We start from the raw sequence: 22767 nt of genomic DNA, 5'->3' as shown, positions 1-22767 counted from the left end.
GTCCCCTCACTGCCCTCTGGTGCCCCCTCATCACCCTCTGATGTCCCCTCATCACTCTCTGGTGTCCCCCACTTCCTTCTAGTGTCTCCTCACCACCTTCTGGTGTCCCTTCACTACTCTCTGGTGTCCACTCACCACCCTCTGATGTCCCTTCACTGCCCTCTGGTGTCCCCTCATTCCTCTCTGGTGTCCACTCACCGCCCTCTGGTGTCCCCTCATTACTCTTGGTGTCCCCTCATCACCCTCTGGTGTCCCCTTAATACTCTCTGGTGTCCCCTCACTGCCCTCTGATGTCCCGTTACTCTCTGGTGTCCCCTCATCGCCCTCTGGTGTCCCCTCATCACTCTCTGGTGTCACCTCATCACCCTCTGGTGTCCCCTCAATACTCTCTGGTGTCCCCTCAATACTCTGTGGTGTCCCTTCCTTGCCCTCTGGTGTCCCCTCATTACTCTCTGGTGTCCATTCACCGCCCTCTGGTGTCCCCTCATCACCTTCTGGTGTCCCCTCATTACTCTGTGGTGTCCCCTCATCACTCCCTGGTATCCCCTCATCACTCCCTGGTATCCCCTCATTACTCCCTGGTGTCCCCTCACTGCCCTCTGATGTCCCCTCATTACTCCCTGGTGTCCCCTCATCACTCTCTGATGTCCCCTCATCACCCTCTGGTGTCCCCTCATTATTCCCTGGTGTCCCCTCATCACTCCCTGGTGTCCCCTCATCACTCTCTGATGTCCCCTCATCACCCTCTGGTGTCCCCACTGCCCTCTGATGTCCCTTCATTACTCTCTGGTGTCCCCTCACTGCCCTCTGGTGTCCCCTCATCACTCTCTGGTGTCACCTCATCACCCTCTGGTGTCCCCTCAATACTCTCTGGTGTCCCCTCAATACTCTCTGGTGTCCCTTCCTTGCCCTCTGGTGTCCCCTCATTACTCTCTGGTGTCCATTCACCGCCCTCTGATGTCCCCTCATCACCTTCTGGTGTCCCCTCATTACTCTGTGGTGTCCCCTCATCACTCCCTGGTATCCCCTCATTACTCCCTGGTGTCCCCTCACTGCCCTCTGATGTCCCCTCATCACCCTCTGGTGTCCCCTCATCACTCCCTGGTGTCCCCTCATCACTCCCTGGTGTCCCCTCATTACCCTCTGGTGTCTCCTCACCGCCTTCTGGTGTCCCCTCACTGCCCTCTGATGTCCCCTCATTACTCTCTGGTGTCCCCTCACTGCCCTCTGATGTCCCCTCATTACTCTCTGGTGTCCCCTCACTGCCCTCTGATGTCCCATTACTCCCTGGTGTCCCCTCATCGCCCTCTGGTGTCCCCTCAATACTCTCTGGTGTCCCCTCAATACTCTCTGGTGTCCCCTCATCGTCCTCTGGTGTCCCCTCACTGCCCTCTGGTGTCCCCTCACCGCCCTCTGATGTCCCCTCTCTGGTGTCCCCTCATTACTCTGTGGTGCCCCCTCACTGCCCTCTGATGTCCCATTACTCTCTGGTGTCCCCTCATCACTCTCTGGTGTCACCTCACTGCCCTCAGGTGTCCCATTACTCTGTGGTGTCCCCTCACTGCCCTCTGATGTCCCCTCATCGCCCTCTGGTGTCCCCTGCATACTCTCTGGTGTCCCTTCACCACCCTTTGATGTCCCCTCAATACTCTCTGGTGTCCCCTCATCACCCTCTGATGCCCCCTCACTGCCCTCTGGTGCCCCTCATTACTCTGATATCCCCTTATCACCTTCTGGTGTCCCGTCACAGCCCTCTGGTGTTCCCTCATCACTCTCTGGTGTCCCCTCATCACCCTCTGGTGTCCCTTCATCACTCCATGATGTCCATTACTCCCTGGTTTCCCCTCACTGCCCTCTGATGTCCCTTCATTACTCTCTGGTGTCCCCTCATTACCCTCTGGTGTTCCTTCATCTGCTCCATGTCCTCTACTCTTTCTACTAGCAAAGACCAGTGACTGCAGCATGGGGGTCACATCTGGGATGGACCTTGGAGGGGCAGGCATGTGGTTCCTTTGACACTCCACACAGAAGGCTCACGCAAGGCCATGTTCAACCAGTGGGGTGGACGGGGGACATGACCCTTTTGGCACAGGGTGGGCTCTGGTAGGGGGCAAGAGCCCAGGAGACTGTGTGGTTCATCCTCAGCCTCTCCTGATGCTTCCAGAGAATGTCCATTTTCATAGAAACTTAGAGACAGTGTCAACAGTAAAGAGCCCGCCACCTGCCCTGGCCTGGGGTCCCATGAGTAAGCAGCTCTACAACAGCACAGTACAGTGGGAAAACTCACCCATAAAACGCTGACCAGGGCTAGCCGCGGTGGCTTATGCCTGTAATCCCAACACTTTGGGAGGCAGGTAGATCACAAAGTCAGGAGTTCGAGACCAGCCTGGCCAATATGGTGAAACCCTGTCTCTACTAAAAATATAAAAATTAGCCAGGCGTGGTGGCAGGCACCTGTAGTCCCAGTTACTCAGGAGGCTGAGGCAGGAGAATCTCTTGAACCCAGGAGGTGGAGGTTGCAGTGAGCCAAAACCATGCCACTGCACTCCAGCCTGGGCAACAGAGTGAGACTCCGTCTTGAGAAAAACAAAAGAAACAAAAACACTGACCACACCCTTTCCTGTCCAGAAGCTGTGATACCGCAAAAACCCATCCACCTTTTTCAGGAAGGTCCCTGAGATACTCCGGATCCTCTAGCTTGGCCTGGACACAATCAGGGCATCCATGGAGCCCCAGAGGCTCTCCCTGCTCCCCCGAGCCTGGGCCAGAGAAGCCCTGGGGCCCGACATGCAGCCCCTCTAGCCAGCAAGGCCAGGCTCCCCACCTGGGCAGGAGGGAGATATGACAGCCAATCTCCTTCCCAGATGTCTATCCCCTTGGGGGTCTAAGCAGGGGTGTGGCTGCTCTCCAGTGGAGGGAGAGGCCCAGGACAACCTGACCCAGGTCACCTCTCCTCCCCTTCCCATATCCAAGGAAGGTGTGCAAGGGCCCAAAGGGTATAGGCAAGACCAAGGCCAACAGAGCTCATGGGACAGGGATGGAGACAGGACCACAATGAGGGCACAGGGAGAGTCGGCAGAGTTGCACACTGGCCTCTGAAGACCCAGCCCCCGGGCTCCAAGGTGACCAGATCTCAGATAGCATTTCTGTTCCATGGTGTAGTGCAGGCTGCTTGAGGAAAACACCTGCAGCACAGCTGGGGAGGAGAAGGAGGGGAGGGGGACGGGAGCGGGGGCAGTGCGGGGCACAGCCAGTGACCTTGAAGGATTCAGTGCACAGGGTGTCAAGACCAAGGTGCTCCCAAACACACGCCTGCTGCCCACGAAAGGCCTCAGAACGCTCGCTCCTGCCCCACATCCACGCTGCAATCAAGTCCTTCCTGTGGCACAGGAGCCTGCTGCCTCCTCCACCTCCACCTGAGTCCCAGGTGCCGCAGGGCAGACGGGACCCAGGGACAGAGACCAGAGCAGACACCCCTCCTGGCACCGATGGCTTTCACCCAACTGGATCAGAAACATGCTTGGCAACCAGAGATTAAATTATTCACATTGCAGTAAACTTTTTAAGGTCTCTGAGAGTTACAATAGGAACATCATGTGCAAAACTGACAGCTGTCCAAGGGCCCAGCCGACAGGACTGGCTCTCCCTGCCAGCTCGACCAGGCCCTCCCCGAGCGGGGACACGCTGCAGGGCTTGGCTGAGCCCTGGTGGACAAGGCAAAGAGCCTTCCACCCCGCACTGGGGCTCGTGTCCCTCGGCAGCTCCCTGCTCCTTCACAGTAGAGGACCTGGGCCACCCAGGGCCACCTGCGCCTGGAGCCTCTCCCTGGCCCCAACCAAGGGCTGACACGCAGGTCTGGGCAGCTCCTTCTGGGAAGGCCTACGATGACTGTGCAGAAGGTGTGGGTGCCCCCCGATCCACTGCCCATCATGCTGAGTCCTGGTCCATGCTGCAGCCCAGCGCCTCAATGTCGCTGCTGATGTCTGAGATCATGCGGTCCCACTCATCCCCCTCTGAGGGCGCTGACCGGTCATCAGAGCTGCCCGTGGCCCTGTTCCCGTTGGTGGTGGAACTGGATGTGGTGCTCAGGGCCCGCCGGTGCCTGCCAAAGCTGTCGGTGATGATGCCGCGGCCATCCTTCACGCCAATGGTCTCCAGGAAGTTCTCGAAGTGCTGACTGTCCTTCTCAGGGATGAAGGGCCTCAGACCTGCAGACACACAACACCCAGCATGGCACCTCCAGTTCGGCTCAACCCACTCAGCTCTTCTCTCAGGGCTCAAAGCCCCCTGACAGGGCCACAGCTGCCCCTGGTGCATGGCCTTGGGGACCCTGATGCCATGCTCACTGCATCTAGCATCCTGGTTGAAATCATGCTTCCTGGGGCCAGACAGTTTGGCTAAAACCTCAACTCTGACAGGCACTGCTGCTGGCCCTGACAGCTTACTGCCTCTGCCACAGGCACACTCCATGGCCTACAGGCACCAGCACAGGCCAAGAACCTGTGGTCTCCTCTCATTCTCTAACAGTCCTCACAAAGTCCTCATTTTACAGTGGGGAAAGCTGAGGCCCAGAGCAGTCCTCAAAGCCGCCTGCTGGCACCCAGCAACAAGGGTGCGGTTCTCGGAGGCAGGCCTCATGCCAAAGTCCACTGTCTCCCTGCCATGGCCTGGGTGGCTGCCCCAACTCAGAGGGCTGCCCTCTTATGCGGGAAGCCTAGTGTGTCTCTCAGAATCTCCACTCCCTGCTGTGGAGGGACAGACAGAGTCCCACGCCAGGAGGCAACACAGGACGCAGCACAGAAGGGGTGGGCACTGCTTAGACAGAACCTGTTGTACAGACAGGCTGCCCCAGCCTCCAGCCCTTCACGCTTCTAAGAGCAGGGAGCCCTGGGTAGGCAGTCCATGCTTGCCACTGCCAGATTGGTACAATGGTAACAAACCCACCTTCCTTGGTTTGCGGGAAGAACAGGCCCAGGACCCAGAAGCCTTCAAATGGCTACCAGCAACAAACTACTGCCAACTTGCTGTGTTCTAATTGTCGGCAGAGGGAACCCACAGCTAAGTCACCGTCCCTGAGAGGTGTGGGGCCAACATCCAACTCTGCTGCTCAGACCACACAGCCCTCTAGCTGCACTGACCTAATGTGCTGAGCTTTTTGGGGGGTCTTGGCAAACGCTGGTCCTTCCGCCTTGAAGTCCCACACATTCACCAAAACCCATGCCTCCCTGGCTCCTCCTGCACTCTTCTCCTAAATCTCAGGGTTGTGTTCACTCCCAGCCCTGCTCCTGGGAGATCTCTGCTGCTTCCTGGCAGGACCCACCCAGCTCAGCCTGAGTTCCCAGGAGAATGAAGGCCTGTCGGTGGGCCCCCAACAGTCCCTGGGAAAAGCCCTTCTGATTAATCACAGCAGATTCCCCGATCTCTGGACTGTGCTCTCATGACCATCTCTGGTTCAAATCTCCCATCCCTGATGAAGCCCCTGCTGTACCCACTGAGGGGTCCGTGTGCACATTCCCAGGAGGGATCAGCCTCCCCAAGCCAGGTCTGGACAAGCCACTCTCTTTCCGGGGCCCACTCACCAAGCAGCAGGAACTTGCGGCTGTCCCCGTAGAGCTGCCGCAGGTTGATGCAGAACTCGTGGATAGAGGCCCCATTGCGGTACTCGTGTAGCAGCGCTGCAAATTGCTGGATCTCCTGCGACGACAGCTTGGTGCGCAGCTGCAAGAGAGCAGAGCCAGGTGCAGGGCTGGGCACAGTGGGCAAGAGTCGGCAGTCGGGCCCACCCTGCGACAGCCACTAACCCCAGCCAGAGCACCAGCTGTCTCTGGCTTCACCTCTGCACAGGCTGGGGCATCAGAATGCCCACAATGTGTCCGCATACTATCAGGCTTGGCACGGGGCCCACCCAGAAGAGACCAAGGCACCCGGGCAGCTCCACTCTCCTGAGCTGGAACACAGAGTGCATGGGAGGGACAGGAGCCAGCAGGGCAGGGTGGAAGTTAGCAACCTGGTACCAGGCCAATGCCTGTGCCCTCAGGCTACACACAGGCAGATTAGGAAGACTTGAGTTTTCTATGACAGAACTATATAAGATGGGAAGGATAAAAGTGTCTGGCCATGTAGCCTTGCAGAGGCCACTGTTCCCTCCCCTCCCCCAGGACCCAAGCATAGGCCCGAAGTCTAGTCCTGATGGCCACAGCACCCCCAACTCAGCCCTACTGACTCATGCTCTCCTAGACTATCCCCGGGAAAAGGCAGTGATGTCAGCAAAATTGACCAACAGTGCTAGGCACTGCTCCTCCTCCTCCTCCTCCTCCCCTTCCCCGCATCCTCCCTAGGGCACCCCCTCCCTCGAGCAACCCAGCGCCCCTGTGGCAGAGGCCTACCGTCAGCATGTAGTCCTGCAGCAGCTCAGTGGCGCTGGCGCTCAGCTCACTCTCACTGATGGTCTTGCCGTGGGGTGACGCACCACCCACATCCACGGACTCAGGGAAGCAGCTGCGGAAGAATGTGGTATGTGAGTGGGTGGCTTCCCTGACCCTCCATCCCACACACGTTTCAGGAAACTTAGTCCATGCTGTGTGTGTGGGTCACTGTCCCTGAACAGAGGAATGTAAGTGATGATGATGATAACAGGAGAGCTGGCCGAGCGTGCAAGGTGGTCAGCTTGGCCTGGTCCTGGGGCTCCCCGGGGGTGTGGCTCTGAGGTGGGCTCTGAGTGAAGGGAGGGAGTACATAGGTCAAGGTGGTGGGCAGCATTGTTGGGAGGGGGAAGCGAAAGGCTCAGAGGGAGGAGCCGGGGTTGTGGGGTGGCAGGAATGGAGAGCACCAGTGGGCTGAAGTACTACAGAGGCCCAGGCAGTGGCAGATATGGGCTGGAAGGCCAGCGCCTCGGCAGACTTGGGTAGGGGAACAGCTCCATCCAACATGCCTATTACAAGCTCACTCTTGGGAAGCCATGGGAAGGTGGGCAGGGAGAGACCAGAGGGACAGCAAGGGCTCTAGAAGTCTACGAGGAGAGGGCGGCGAGTCAGGCCTCAACCATTCACTAAGCTGGGGACAGTGGGTCTGGGGATGGCTTAGCGAGGTGGGGCTGAGATGGGGGCACCGACTGGCTGCAGCCTGGACAACACTGGGCAATGCACTTGGTGCGTGTCCCACCGCACGGCTTGGTGGCATGTGCACTCACAAAGTGCTGGCTTCCACCTCGTAGGTCTCCTTAATGTCCACTTTTGTAGAAGAGTCATCTGTAAGGAAGACGCAGAAAACTAAGATGACTTTCGGGGACATGGTGGGGAGGCATTTTGAGTCCAGCCCACTGCTGTATTTACAGGAGACAGCGGCAGCCCTGGCCTTCAGGGACCCTGCTGTCCTTCAGCAAGCTGCCCACACTCTGGAATGTGCTGTGTGCCTCAGGGCAGGGCTCCCCAGACTTAAGCCCACATACACCCCTCCTGGGGATCCTGGCAAATGCAAATCCTGCTGCAGGCTGGGCTGAAGTTCACATTCACCCATGGCCAGAGTCAACAAAAGCTGTTTTTGAGGTATCACTCATGTGCCACGCAGGGTTACTGGGGCTTTGTCTCCTTTAACCCAGGCACATATCACCCCTATCTTCACTTGCAGACGAGGAAGTAAGTCAAAGAGATTACACAACTTGCCCCAGGTCATGCAGCAGCAACCACAGTCAGAGCCGGGCAGTCTGACTCCCCACCTGAACCCAGCGAAGCCACAGGATTCCTGAGACCCTCAGACCAGCAAAGGGTCTAACACTGAGCAGCTACATTCAACAAATGACATTAGGTCTGCGTGACACAGACTGTAATTTGCTATTCTAAACCTGAGGAAGGCACATTTCCACACCAGCGCAGGCAGTGAGTGAAAGCTTTGTGAGTGAGGCAGGTGAGTGTTGCGGAGAGGGTAAGATTTTAAATGGGAGCAGAGGGAGAGACTGGGAGATAAAAGGGACATTTCTGGCACTAGGAACAAGGTAAGTATGGAGAGCAGAATAATGACCCCCCAAAGATGTCCACATCCTAATCCCTGGAATTGGTGAATATGTTACCAATTTCAAAGGGGAGTAAAGGATGCTAATCAGCTGACCTTGAAATAGGGAGATGACCCTGGAGAATTTGGGTGGGCTCAATGTGATTGCAAGAGTCCTGAAATGCAGAGGAAGCTGAGAGTCAAAGGAAGATGTGACTGTGGAAGATGTCACGTGGCTGGCTGTGAAGACAGAGGAAGGGCCATGAGCCAAAGCATGCAGCCGCCTCTAGGAGCTGGAAAGACAAGGAAATGGCTTCTTCTCTGGAGCCTCCAGAAGGAACCAGCCCTGTGGACACCTCAACTTTAGCCCAGTGGGACCCACATTGGACTCTTAATGTATAGAATTATAAGAGAATATATTTCTGCTGTTTATGCTGCTATGTTTTGGCATAGCTGGAGTAGAGAGAACACAGCAAGCAAAACTCCAAGGCAGAAATAAGCAGAGAATGCATGCATGTGCGTATGGGTGTGCATAATGTGTGCACATCTGTGTGTGGATCCCAGGGGGAGGTCTTGGGAAAGGCTGGCAGGGGAAGAAGCCCACTTCGGCAGCCCTCAGTAGTGGTGTTACATGATGTGTTTATTTTGTGAAAATTCATTCAACTGTACATGTATGACTTGTGTACTTCTCAGTAAAAAAAATTATTAAAGAAAAAAAAAGGCCCTTTGGGAATTTTAAAGTACAAGGGCCAAACCAATCACACTGAAACTGAATGGCAGTTTGATAAATCGTCTGCTACTCATATGGTACATTCCTCTGGATATACTGTTGACTTCTAAGCCTCTACTTCCCCATCTCTAAAATGGGCATGAAGACTGCACCTAACTCACTAGGTCACTGAGGACTAAATGAGATGGAGAGCATGCCTGAGAGCTCAGCAGCTGTCCTCTCTGCAGCTGCTGGGCCAACACAGGGCGTAACGTGCCCCAAAGGGCTCTGGCACCAGCAGCAAGAAAGGGAGGGAGGAGGCACTGAGGAGCAGCCCTCACACCGGCACAGGCTTCCCCAGGGTTCTCCACCATTTACTCTCTTCACTGAGATGTGTGTTACTGGGGAAAGGGTAGAGGGCTGGTACTTATCTCCATAAAAAGAAGAAATTGCACTCAACAAGCCACACTGTTTCCAACAGCTTTTGTTTTTTTTTTTTTTTTCTTTTTTTTTTTTTTGGTATTTTTAGTAGAGACAGGGTTTCTCCATGTTGGTCAGGCTGGTCTCGAACTCCCAACCTCAGGTGATCCGCCCGCCTCAGCCTCCCAAAGTGCTGGGATTACAGGCGTGAGCCACCACACCCGGCCTCCAACAGCTTTTTATGCACCTGATTTATGTAAACCATTAATCCTCAATAAGTAATACATCTGAAAAACAGATGATGTTTTTAAAGATTTAACTCAAGTGAGCTTGCTGATGAAGTGTTTTCAATGGACTAACAGACTCCTGAAAATGCTGTGTGGGTCATGCAGGAGGAGGCAGCTCCGGGGTGCGTTCGATTCTTCCCCATCTGCCACTGCTCCACCACTACCAGCTGACCTCCCAGGGCAGCCTGAGCAGCTTCCCATGGGTCTGGCCATGGTCCTGGAAGGAGTTTCACATTAAGAGCAGCCATGGTCTGGGCATACCGAAAAGGAGGCTCCCCAGATCCACTCTCAGCCTCCCCAGTTCCATCACAGGCCCTAATGCTAGCAGCCTTCTCCAGGCTCTTTGTTCTGACTTAAATTAAGTGACTTTAGCCACAAGTGGTTCCAAAAAAGTGTTCGAAGACCCCAAATGTATTCCAGGAAGCCATCGTGCTGACCTGGTGCAACTCGCTCAAGGACAGGTGACATTTCTGCCTTGATGAAACCCTATGGGCTAATGTGAACAGCAAAGTCTGGGAACAAAAGGCCACCATGTCACGGCAGTAACTGCGCTATTCCAGGGGTAACTCATGGAGAGCTGGGGGCCACTGCAGTAGCCCCTCCTGTCCCTGCTCCCACCCGCTGCCCACTCTCACTCAACATACCGCTGTGCAGGGACAGGTGGTGGGTGGGGGTGGAGGCCCCATCAAATATCGCTCTGTCCAGAAAGTCGATGGTGGACTCCGTGTAAACAACCTGGAAGACCTGGCCTAGCAGACAGCAAAGCTCCTCGGCAGCAACCTGCAGTAGGGGACAGCAGCTGCTCAGTCAGTCTGGCTGGAGACTGTGCCTTCCCAAGCAGCTTCCAGGATACCTGGGGCAGCCCAGATGCTCAATCAACATGAATGAAGAGCGGATGCCAGAATGTGTCCCTCTACCTTTCACTGACCCAAAGGGGTGTCAAAAGGGAGACCTAGACAACTGCCCCAGGACTCCATCTAGGACTGCCACATGGCCCAGGGGTGGTTTTGCAAGTGTGAGAGGACTGTGCAGGGCACAAGTGTTAGCTGCCAGCCCTACGTCCTCTTGCCATTAACCTGACCTGTCAACACCCTCACAACCCTATCCCAGCCCAGGAAACAGGTGAGAGGAGATACCATCAGTATCACAGCCCACCTGGAGGCGTTTCTAACAGCTATAAAACAGTTTTATGACAGTGTGCTGTCTAAAGCAGAGGCTCTCAACTGGGGCAATTTTTGTACCCCTCCCAGGGGACATGTAGCAATATCTGGAGATACTTTCAGCTGTCACAAGGGGAGAAGCTGGGATGCTGCTCAACACCCCACAATGCACAGGGCAGCCTCCCACAGTGGAAAATTATTGGGCTAAAAATGACAGTAGCATCAACACTGAGAAATGCTCATTACAGGATATTTAAGGTGGGTGGTCACTAGTATCCATTTTACAGATATGGAAATTAAACAGAAAGGTGTTAAGTGACTGCCAAGGCCCCACAGCTATTGGGTGGCTGAGGGGGCCCCAAACCCTAGCCTACAAGGGCCCGGCCCTTGGCTCTTCCAGGTGGTGAGTAATCTATAAGCACAGTCCTGAACACCAGGCAGGTCTAGGATGCAGCTCCCAGGCAGGTGACTGCCGCTGCCCGCCCATCAGCGTGGGGGCACCTTGAAGAATGATAAGCAAAAAGCTCAGTAGCCAGGTGGTCTCAGAGAAGGTGCTGGGGCTTGGAGATAGAAGGGTCGGAAGGCACAGGGGTGGGAACCGTTAGGGAGCCTGGGCCTGGGGCAGGACCTGGGATGCAGCCATGGGTAGAGGAGCTGTGGGCAGGGCCAGGATGGGGGCAATGCCTGGGGCAGGGGTGAGCAGAGAGGTGGGGCTGGGCGGAGACTAGGGTGAGGCGGGGACAGGCAATGGCAGAGGAAGTAGCTGGGTCCAGGGCAGTACCCAGCACTGTGCTGGGTATGGCCAGGGTGGGGCCACAGGCGGAGCTGGCCATGAGCAGGGTTTGGGAGGAGCCAGGAACAGGACTCGGTTCTGAGTGAGTGGGGCGAGAAAGTCTCACCTTGCTCTCTGCAGCCAGGATGACCAGGCAGCATGCCTCCACGGGCCCAACTGCACTCTCCGACAGGGAGCCTGCACTGAGACCTCTGGAACTTTCCGCACACAGACTCTGGCTGGGGGAGATCCCTGGGTCCTGGGCTAAGAAGTCAATACCATCTCAGGTTAGTGCAGTGAAAGGGCAGGCATGGGGGCACTGGAGGCAACAGCTGAGGCCACTATGGAAACAGGCTGAGAGGACCTTTACCTGGCTCAGGCACCCACAGAACGACCCGGGTGAAGGGCCTGCACCAGACGCACCTTGCTTCTCTAAAGAAGGGTGGGAACACACGACCCCTGAGCACCAGGGCACCAGAGCTGCACGTCATCCTGTAGTTTCACATGCTTCAAGTTCATATACAGCAGACCACATACACAACTCTGAGAACAGTCACCTCCAGGAGGTTTCCATGTGTTCTGAGGGAGTTCCCTTCTTACAGATGGGTAAACGGAGGCGGGGTAAGTGAAAGGCCAGGCCTGAGGGTGTGTGAGCTGCACTGTCCACGTGGCAATCTAGATGGTCAGACGCCAGTGCCCTTGTTTCTTTTTTTTTTTTTTTTTTTTTTTTGAGACGGAGTCTCGCTCTGTAGCCCAGGCTGGAGTGCAGTGGCCGGATCTCAGCTCACTGCAAGCTCCGCCTCCCGGGTTCACGCCATTCTCTGGCCTCAGCCTCCCGAGTAGCTGGGACTACAGGCGCTGCCACCTCGCCCGGCTATTTTTTGTATTTCTTAGTAGAGACGGGGTTTCACCGTGTTAGCCAGGATGGTCTCGATCTCCTGACCTCGTGATCCGCCCATCTCGGCCTCCCAAAGTGCTGGGATTACAGGCTTGAGCCACCGCGCCCGGCCCAGTGCCCTTGTTTCTAACATCCTACCCATCGCCTCCCTAGACAAATGAGGATCTCTTGAAATACATGGAGTAACTCAGTGGTTTTCCTGATAGCAGGAGGGAGGCCCATCCCCAGGAAGCAGGGCTCTTACCATCAGTTCGGACCACCCTGGGAGGACTTCAGGACTGAAAACAAAACCTAGAAGTGCCATTAGTGCCAGGGTGTCAGAGGGCAGGCCAGCCTCAAGAGGGAGAGGAAGGCTGTCCCAGGCCAGGTACAAGGTAGGCGCATGCACAGAGACACGGACTCCATAAGGGACTGTACCTCAAACCCCACAGTGAGACTCCTGGGGCTGCTCTGTCCCTGTGGTAGCCACTGGCCACAGGACTACTGAGTATGCAAAATGTGATGAGTCCACATTGAAACGTGTGAGTGCAAACTATACACAGGGTTTCAGAGGTAGACAAAGAAAGAATGCTATGTAGCTCAACAATTTTTATATTGATTATATACTGATGTGATAATGTTTTGGGTACAGAGGGCTAAATAAAATATATTACTGAAAATAATTGGCCAGGCGCGATGGCTCATGGCTGTAATCCCAGCACTTTGGGAGGCCGACGCGGGTGGATCGCCTGAGGTCAGAAGTTCAAGACCAGCCTGGCCAACATGGTGAAACCCCATCTCTACTAAAAATACAAAAAATTAGCTGGACGTGGTGGCGGGAGCCTGTAGTCCCAGTTACTCGGGAGGCTGAGGCAGGAGAATGGCGTGAACCCGGGAGGTGGAGCTTGCAGTGAGCCGAGACCGCACCACTGCACTCCAGCCTGGGTGACAGAGCAAAACTCCGTCTCAAAAAAAAAAAAAATTCACTTGTTTCCTTTTACTTTTTTTCTTTTTTTGGTATGAGTTTGGTAAGAAATCTCTACCTTTTAAACATTTTTTAAATGTTGGCTCCCTGGTGTGTACCTGTGGCAGTTCTCAAAGCAGCAGGGTGGGCAGCCTAAGGATGCAGGCAGCAAGTTGTATGCCTCTCCTGTATCATCCAGGAAGTGCTACCGTGGGTGCACGGGTGACCCTACCTCATCTGGCACCAACTCAAGTCACCGCCCTCCAAGCAGTTCCTGCCACATGGACCCTATTGCAGCTAACCTGGCCCCTAACTTCCCCGTTCCTGTGCTATCCCAAATACCAGGGTACTTTTGGTCCAAAGAGACACAGAGACTTGCTTGCACATAGCAAGCACTAAGTAAACGTTAGCTATTCACCTGCTGGTCTCTTATGTTGAGAACTCTGGATTCCTAATCCTAAACACAGCATGGCGGCTCAGTGCAGTGGCTCATGCCCGTAGTCCCAACACTTTGGGAGGCTAAGACGGGAGGATTACTTGAGGCCAGGAGTTCAAGACCAGCCTGGGCAACAGTGAGAGACCTCATCCTTAACAAAAAAAGTTAAAATATTTTAAAAATTACAAAATAAACACAGCATGCCTCATGTAACACAGGAGACACAAAACTGCTCCAGTGCATCTGCAAAAACAAAAAAGATGGCCCCCAGGACCCAGGGATTCACTCTCTTCCTTTAAACCAAAAGTTCTCTCAAAGACCAGAGGTCCTGTTTTTCATCTATTTTTTGGAAAGTTTCTCACTATGGCGCTCATTCTCTCTCCATTTAAAAAAATCTGTTATCCATTTCCTTTAGCAATGTGTTCTAATAATTAAGCTGAGAAACTGTCATGCAGCAGAAGAATTAAAGGGGGGGCCTATCTCCCCTCCCTACCAGCTTGAAATACCTGCAGGAAGCCAGTCAGAAACCAGTCTCCTCACTCTTTGTCCCTAAGGATGGCCCAGGCCTAAGGCCTCCTGCAGGGTCCAAAGGTAGAAAAACAGGAGGGTCACCATGGTGTTGGACAGTATGGCTAGAAGTAGCCACCAAGCCAGCCTTCTCAGCCAGACAGGGTGAGTAACGTACATGTGTATAGGTGTGGTGTGTGCCTGTGTTGGGGAGGATGTACGCAAGTCTAAGCTACTGCTACACAGAGAACAAAGCAGAGCAACAGTCATCTTCATAAACCCCGCCAGTGTTCCCTGTGTAGTCTGTGACCACAGCAACTCCAAGCATCTAGACTCACAGGCTTTCTGTGGACGGATCTCAAGAGCGCACTCAAGCTGGCAGCTTCATGGCTCAAGGGGTCAATAATGAACACACTCGCCAGATTCTCAATGAACTACTGACCTTAAACGGAACAACAACTTCCCCTCTCTGCTACCTCAAACACAGTGTGTGGTCTAAGCAGACCCACTGTGACCTCTTCACACCCTGCCACTGGACCTTGGGAAATGAAAGGCTTTGGGATCAACCCAGTCACCAGCAGAGATCCAAGGAACCCAGGATACTGTCCCTACGGCAACGCCAGCTTTAAAACTCAGGACTGGGAGGGGCAAAATACAGGGAGGGTGAACCATGGTCTCTCCCCTCATCCTCAGTGGCATGAATGCCTGGGCTGGAAGCCACTGGAAATTAATAGGCAGCTTGGGATAGGGTCCAGTGAGGCATCACTGTACTCACCACAGCCAAAAATAACATTCTGCCCAATTCTATCCCATTGTGAAAGCAGCAGGCAGCAAGGACACACAAAGAGTAACCTCTACGACCAAGAACTCCTGCGAGGTCTGGGTCTCATCTTTGCTGTCCCTGCTTTAAGGACACTGTGCAGAGCTCAAAATGTCAGTCAAGCTGAGGTGAGGTCCCTACCCACTGCGTTCTCTCTAGGATCCACCACACCTAGGCAGAGAGGCAACTCCAGTGTACCCAGTGGGAGTCAATAGGAGCCCCGCCGGGCAGAGGAACAGGATACCAGTCCTAAATATTGTATCCCAGTATTGTTGAGTCCCCAAAGGCTCTTAGTGTGCCAGTGACTCCCAGTGTCTGGTAACTGATCTCAAGCCCTCTTCTGGCTGATCTCAGAGACAGGAAAGCCAACTATTGGTCATGACAAACAGCAGCACCCAACACAAAGCTGCAAAAACTGTCTCCAGAAGTTCATAAAATTCACACATGCACTCCTTAGGACAAGGACCCTCCTGACCCCTGACCTCCTGTACCTGTCTTCAGGACCACCAGGTGCGCGGCGTCATCCCGAACATAGGAGACGGCGGCGATGTCATGGATGGGCACCCTGAGGATGATATCCTCCCCGTCCCTCCAGGCCAGCTTGACGTTGTATGCAGACAGGCTGAGCACAGCATCGTGCTCCTGAGTCAAGTGTCCCGGAAGCTGGTGGGCTCTCTGGAAAGAACCACAGGGCGTCAGAAATGCAGACTCAGCTGTCAACCGGCATGGGGCTCTTCTCCTGAGAATATTGTGCTGGCCGATGTCATACATGTGACAAATGCTGAGTGAATAAGGTCAGTGTTATTCCCCTCAGAACAGTGCTTATTCCAGGGACACCAATGTGTTCAAACCATTTGGGAGACTCTTCTGGAACTGCCTTCAGATTCGGACTTACGGCACGTGGTTTGAAATATCTTGAAAATGTAAATTCTGGAAACAGCCCAAAATCACATGGAGCAAGTCTCGAGAATCAAGTTAATGTCCATACTAAGGAATAGTCTTTATGGCCAAGAGCCAAGTGTACCCATAATGTGATGAGACTGGCTCATTCCTCACAGCCACGAGGCCAAGTGTACAGGGACCAAGGGCTGGTGGGGGCTGAGGGCTAGTGCACAGGGTTAAGAGGATAGGGTTACCTTTGCATTGTCTATGAAATGCAGGATTTCAGTCCTACTGGAGGGATTCAGGTATCCTGGTATGGACGTTAACTGACCTAAATACTGAAAGAAAGTGAAGAAAAAAAATGCCATGAGAAATGGGAGCTGAGCCAACACCACCATCACTACCGCCGAGAGCACAAACCAAGTGCTTCATACTCAAGCCACCAGGCCCATGGGTCTCCAATCTGGCTCGCGTGGAGGGCCAACTCTAGGAAGAGAGTCCTGGGTTCTTACAGAAATCTCTACTGGCTGAGGACAGTGCTGCCCCATCTCCTACTATTCTACAGTGAAGGTCATCATCAAAAGTCCTGCAATGGACATCCCAAACTACTAGTACCAAAACTACTAGTTTTGGTAGAATCCGTATTCTAAAACAGGGATGGCCAGTGTTTTCTAGTCACTGCTGGGGAAATTGAAAACAATGGCACCATGCACAACTTCACTAAAAAATAAACTTACTCAATTGCAAAGGTCAACGCAGCTGAGAAATGAGCATAAATAGAAAAATGAAGTGCTATGGTTTCAAAGTGTCCCCCAAAAAGCATGTGCTGGAAACTTAGTCCCCAAATGCAACAGTGTTAAGGGTGGGGCCTTTAAGAGGTGATTAGGCTGGGTGCGGTGGCTTAGGCCTGTAATCCCAGCACTTTGGGAGGCCAAGGCGGGTGGATCACCTGAGGTCGGGAGTTCGAGACCAGCCTGACCAACATGGGGAGACCCTGTCTCTACTAAAAATACAAAATTAGCTGGACGTGGTGGATCATGCCTATGATCCTAGCTACTCGGGAGGCTGAGGCAGGAGAATTGTTTGAACCCGGGAGGCGAAGGTTGCAGTGAGCCGACACTGCACCATTACACTCCAGCCTGGGCAACAAGAGCAAAACTCCGTCTCAAAAAAAAAAAAAAAAAAAAAAAAAAAAAAGAGCTGATTAGGCAACAAGAGCTCTGCCCTTGTGAGCAGATTAATGCTGTTATCCTGGGAGGGGGTTTGTTATCTCAGGAGCAGGTTCCTGATAAAAGGATGAATTTGACCCCCTTCCCTCTCCTGCCCTTCCACCTTTCGCCCTGGGATAACATAAGATGCAGATGCAGCCCCTCACCAGCTGTGCCCTTCAACGTTAAACCTCCTAGCCCCCAGAACTAAACGATTTTTTTTTCTTTTTTTTTTTTTGAGACAGGGTCTCACTCTGTAACACAGGCTGGGGTCAAGAGGCGTGATCTTGGCTCACTGCAACCTCTGCCTCCCAGGCTCAAAGCAATTGTCCCACCTTAGCCTCCTGAGTAGCTGGGACTACAGGGGTGTGCCGCCACACCTGGCTAATTTTTGTAGAGATAGGGTTTTGCCATGTAGCCCAGGCTGGTCTTGAACTCTTAGACTTAAGCAATCTGCTCACCGCAGCCTCCCAAAGTGCTGGGATTACAGGTGTGAGGCACCATGCCCAGCCTAGAAATTTCTATTCATTATAAATTTCCCAGTCTGTGGTATTTGTTATAGCAGCACAAAACAGACTAAAACATTTAGTAAACAGGTTTTTTTGGTCACACATGGCTGTGAGGCACTTAGCTTAGCAAACCTCCATGACACAGGGCCTCAGGTGCAGAAGGCGGTGGGCAGCAGCACTGTACCTGCTGTGCTCCTGCCTGCATCTTACCAACCACCATAACATTTTTAATGTTTCTGTTTTTTAAAATGGGTTGCCAATTCTTCCCAAGAACAGGCTTCTTGCACTCAACATTTTTCAGTTGCTCATTACTTCACACAGTTAAGTTCTCTATTAAAAAAGAATGAAATGGGACTTTCCAATTTCTTGTCCAGCTTGTAAAGGGCTCAGAAGTCATCACTCCCATCCTCACAACAAGAAAGCTGGCAAACTTACAATCAATGACTGTTCTTAGATCCATCAGATAATTGAGGTCACATGAAAAAACAATAACCCCAAAGATGGAGAGACAGATATGCAATGCTAAGAATCACAGCTCATTACGCAGCAGAAACCTTAGAGCCAGCACCAGCGGAGAGGAAAGGGGAACTGATAAATGGCAGAGACCGCGCATGGACCAGTATGAGACAAAAACTCCAGGGGAACAGTCACTGGGGAGGTCCCCATACCAGTCTGAGTTTTACCACTAGGAGTCCCACCAGGCTGTCAGGGTGACTGGAGAAACATCTCCTCATACTCTGGCAGAAGGAGGGAAAATACATCATTTAAAAGTATAACCAGGCCAGGTGTGGTGGCTCATGCCCATAATCCCAGGACTTTGGATGGCCAAGGCGGGAGGTTTGCTTGAGGTCAGGAGTTTGAGACCAGCCTGGGAAACATGGTGAGACCCTATCTCTACAACAACAACAAAATAGTTGGGCATGGCGGCGTGCCTGTGGTGCCAGCTACTCAGGAGGCTGAGGTGGGAGGATCATTTGAGCCCAGGAGGTAGAAGCTGCAGTGAGTCATGATGGTGCCACAGCACTCCAGTTTTCCAACCAACATATAAAGGGCTCAGAGGTCATCTCAAAAAAAAAAAAAAGAAGAAAGAAAAAAAGAAAAGAAAAAGGAATGACCAGAGCATTCTGTTATCCTTAACAAAGGCCCTTCCTCAAGGAAAACTATTTTACCAGAGCCTAACCACCTAGGGGTAAGGAAACACCCAATTCCTGCCTCCTCTATCGTTTATGTCTCTCCTAACGGGGAGGAAAAAAACAAAACTAAGAAGCACATGTGAAGGCCACGGCCCAGGGACATAGGCTCACTAAAACACTGAGACCTAATTCCAGGACTACAGAACACTTTCTCTCCCCTGAAAGCCACATCAACAGGACCCCTGTGTAATAACAGGGATGCACACCTATAAGAACTGCAAGCCTCAGACTCTATTTAAGAAGGAACCTTGAAGAAAACCCAAAAACAATGGAACACAAAAACAAGGACACACAAGAGATTTTATCCCCCAGCATCTACAAGGGCAGCAAACAGTAAACACAGCCCAACTCCCAGCCAGACAAACATACCTCACACTAAGGCCTATTAACCTGATGCCTAAGTTCCTCATATCAGAAACAGACTCAGACATGGTGGAGAATTGGGAACTACCAGATTGGGAATTTAAAACAACTACGATTAATATGGTAATGGCTCTAATGGAAAAAGTAGACATCATGTAAGGACAGACAGGCAGCATAAGCAGAGCTGGAAACGCTAAGCAAATATCAGTAGGAAATGCCAGAAAGCAAAGTCCTGTAACAGCAATGGGGACTGCCTTCGACAAGCTCAAGAGGCTGGACACAGCCAAGGAGAGAGTCTCTGAGCTTAAGAATACGTCAACAGAAACCTCCAAACGTGAAAATCAAAGGGAAAAAAGAATGAAAGAAAGAAAACAGAATATGCAAGAACTGTGGGACAGTTACAAAAGGTGTAACATATGTGCAATGAGGATATCAAGAGAAAGAAAAGAACACAATAACTATTTGGAGTAATGAGAGCTGAGAAGTTCCCCAACTAATGTCAGACACCCACCCACAGATCCAATGAGGTCAGAGAACATGAAACGGTAAAAAGCAGGGAATCTACACTGAGGCAAATCACATCAAATTGCAGAAATGAAAGACAAAAAGAAAATCAGAAAGGAAGACTATCTCTTCTGCAGAAATCTGGGGATTTTTTCCACAGGAAAAAAACACCCTACCTATAAAATGGCAAGAAAAAGAATCACACTGGACTTCTCTTCAGGAACCATTCAAGCAAGAAGAGAGAGGGAACTATTTGATTCTGTATCCAGTGAAATTACCCTTCAGAAGTGAAAGATAAATGATTTTTCTCAGAAAAACAATAACTCAGGGATTTAACATTTCAAGAAAAGTTAAAAGAACTTCTTCAGAGAGAATGAAAATGATATAGTCAGAAACTCTGATCTATGTAAAGGGGAAAAGCATCAGAGAAGAAATAAAGGTAGGTAAAATTAGTATTTTTTAAAATTTTAATTGCTCTAACACATTAACAGTTTGTTCAAAATAAAATTTGTGTATTGGGTGACTGTAGCCTAAAGATAAATGAAATAAAAGACAGCAATGTTATAAGCAGTGGGACGAGTGAATTGGGAATACTTGGTTACAAGGTATTTGTACTACCTGTGAAGCAGCACAGCATTATTTGAAAGTGGATTTTGATTAGTTGTGAATGTATATTGTAAACCCTAAGGTAACCATTAAAATAAATACATATACACACACATACATTTTTGAGACAGGGTCTTGCTCTGTCACCCAGGCTGGAGTGCAGTGGCACGATCACAGCTCACTGCAGCCTCAACCTCCCAGGCTGAAGCGATCCTCCCACCAGTAGGTGAGACTACAGGCACATGCCACCAGGCCCAGCTAATTTTTGTATTTTTTGTAGAGGCAGACAGGGTTTTGCCATGTTGCCCAGTCTGGTCTCGAACTCCTGAGCTCAACTGATCCGCCCACCTCGGCCTTCAAAAGTGCTGGGAATACAGGCATGAGCCACCGCACCTAGCCTGTATTTTTTGTTTTTTCTTTTTTCTTCTTTTTTTTTTAAGAGACAGGGTTTCACCACATTGCCTAGGCTAGTCTCAAACTCCTAGGCGCACGTGATCCTCCTGCCTTGGCCTCCCGAAGTGCTGGGATTACAGGCATGAGCCACCATGCCTGGCGAAAAGTTTTAAATAAAATATTAGCAAACTGAATCCAATAATGTATTAATAATTATATACCACGATCAAGCGGGATTTATCCCAGGTGTGCAAGGCTGATTCATTGTTCAAATATCAATCATTGTGGCAGAGGCGGTGCTCATGCCTATAATCCCAGGATTTTGGGAGGCCAAGACAGGAGGATCACCTGAGGTCAGGAGTTCAAGACTAGTGTGACCAACATGGTGAAACCCAGTCTCTACTAAAAATAAGAAAATTAGGCTGGTCATGGTAGCTCACACTATTAAAAACTGGGCAAATGACTTGACATTTCTCTAAAGATACACAGATGGCCAATAAGCCAAGCCTAAGAAAAGATTTTCAACATCAACAGTTATTAGGGAAATGCAAATCAAAACCATAATGAAATACCACTTCACACCCACTAGGATGGCTACTTTTTTTTTAATAGTGACAGGGGTGCGGTCTCACTATGTTGCCTAGGCTGGTCTTGAACTCCTGAGCTCAACTGATCCTCCTGCCTCGGCCTCCCAAAGTGCTAGGATTACAGGCATGAGCCACCACACCGGGCCTAGACAGCTATTTAAAAAAGATATGGAGATATTGTTGGCAAAGATATGGAGATATTGAAACCCTGTGCATTACTGGTGGGAATGTAAAATGATACTCCTGTGAAAAGCAATATGGTGGTTCCTCAAAAAAATTAAACATGGAATAAGCATATGATTCAGTAATTCCACTTCTGGGTATATACACAAAATAAAAGCAGTGGCTTGAAAAGACATTTGTACACCCATGTTCATAGCAGCAGCATGATTCACAATCAACTAAAGCAAGAAACAACTCAAATGTTCATTGACAGATAAGTGAATAAATAGAATGTGGTCTATACATACAACGAAATATTGTTCAGCCTTAAAAGCAACGGAAATGCTGACACATGCTACAACATGTGGTAAGTGAAATAAGCCAGTCACAAAAGGACACTGTGCTAAGTGAAATAAGCCAGTCACAAAGGGACAAATATTGTATGATTCCACTCACATAAGATACCTAGAGTAGTCAAATCATAGAGACAAAAAGTAAAGCAGTGGTTGCCAGGAGCTGTGGGAGGGGGATGGAGAGGCATTGTCTAATGGGAACATGGTTTCAGTAAGAGCTGATGGGAAGCTCTGGAGATGGATAGTGCTGATGGTTGCACAACAGTGTGAATTGATTTTATGCCATTGAACTCTACACTTGAAAATGATTAAGACAGTATATCTTTTTTTTTTTTTTTTGAGATGGAGTCTCACTTTGTCACCCAAGCTGGAGTACAGTGGTGCGATCTCAGTTCAATGCAACCTCCGCCTCCCGGGTTCAAGCAGTTATCTGCCTCAGCCTCCCAAATAGCTGGGATTACAGGCACCCGTCACCACACCCGGCTAATTTTTTTGTATTTTTAGTAGAGACGGGGTTTCACCATCTTGGCCAGGCTGGTCTTGAACTCCTGACCTCGTGATCCACCCGCCTTAGCCGCCCAAAGTGCTGGGATTATAGGCGTGAGCCACCCGGCCTGGCTGATAATAAATCTTATGTATATTTTACCACAATAAAAATTTCATGTTATTAGTTTTATTCAATAATTTCATTTGCTATCCCTCCTAGTTTTGCATCATCCACAAATATTATTCTCTGTTCTCAAAAGGGTAATAAAAAATATTGACTACGATGGGGTCATATGTCAAGTGCTTTGCTGAAACAAAAGTACCCGGAATTAAGTTTACAGAATTGTACAGGAATTCTCCCTGGCCTCCCTGTGGCTGGGGTGACACGACATCACCATCACTATCTTGCTTTTCTTTGGTGTTATCCAAAATCTGGCCATGATGCTTCAAAAACTCAGGCTCACAGATCTCTAAAGAGGATTCATGATTCTACTTTTTTCCTATAGGGATAAACCTTTACTCATTTGAGATTTCTTTCACTGTGAAATATTTATATTAGTAAAACAACTTTTATCAGTAAAGA

At 51.1% G+C, this 22767-nt stretch overlaps 2 protein-coding genes across 9 annotated transcripts in view; one reads left to right on the top strand and one right to left on the bottom strand.

Annotated features, from left to right (window-relative positions):
• Positions 1-40: 40 nt before the first annotated feature.
• On the top strand, positions 41-3197 carry LOC139362863 (DNA-directed RNA polymerase II subunit RPB1-like). The gene has a single exon (XM_071095147.1). The coding sequence runs from the start codon at positions 291-293 to the stop codon at positions 1857-1859; it is 1569 nt and encodes a 522-aa protein (XP_070951248.1). The 5' UTR covers positions 41-290; the 3' UTR covers positions 1860-3197.
• A 323-nt stretch (positions 3198-3520) lies between these two features.
• Positions 3521-22767, bottom strand: part of LOC105494229 (CCM2 scaffold protein) — a 75715-nt gene continuing 56468 nt past the window's right edge. For 4 of the 8 annotated variants that reach the window (XM_071095148.1, XM_071095150.1, XM_011762519.2 and 1 more), the window contains 9 exons: positions 16075-16158; positions 15430-15613; positions 11462-11598; positions 10047-10182; positions 8104-8226; positions 7190-7247; positions 6387-6498; positions 5580-5718; positions 3521-4208 (listed from right to left, as the gene is read on the bottom strand). In XM_071095148.1, coding sequence (XP_070951249.1) covers positions 3928-4208; positions 5580-5718; positions 6387-6498; positions 7190-7247; positions 8104-8226; positions 10047-10182; positions 11462-11598; positions 15430-15613; positions 16075-16158 — 1254 coding nt within the window. In that variant the 3' untranslated portion in view covers positions 3521-3927. The remainder of the gene's footprint in view (positions 4209-5579; positions 5719-6386; positions 6499-7189; positions 7248-8103; positions 8227-10046; positions 10183-11461; positions 11599-15429; positions 15614-16074; positions 16159-22767) is intronic. The other 4 variants (XM_071095149.1, XM_071095151.1, XM_011762518.3 and 1 more) reach the window with 2 other exon arrangements.

The sequence above is a fragment of the Macaca nemestrina genome, chromosome 4, assembly GCF_043159975.1.
Source record: "Macaca nemestrina isolate mMacNem1 chromosome 4, mMacNem.hap1, whole genome shotgun sequence".
Lineage (NCBI taxonomy): Eukaryota > Metazoa > Chordata > Mammalia > Primates > Cercopithecidae > Macaca > Macaca nemestrina.
The sequence above is the reverse complement of the archived record's forward strand: the minus strand, read 5'-3'. Positions and strand labels throughout refer to the sequence as shown.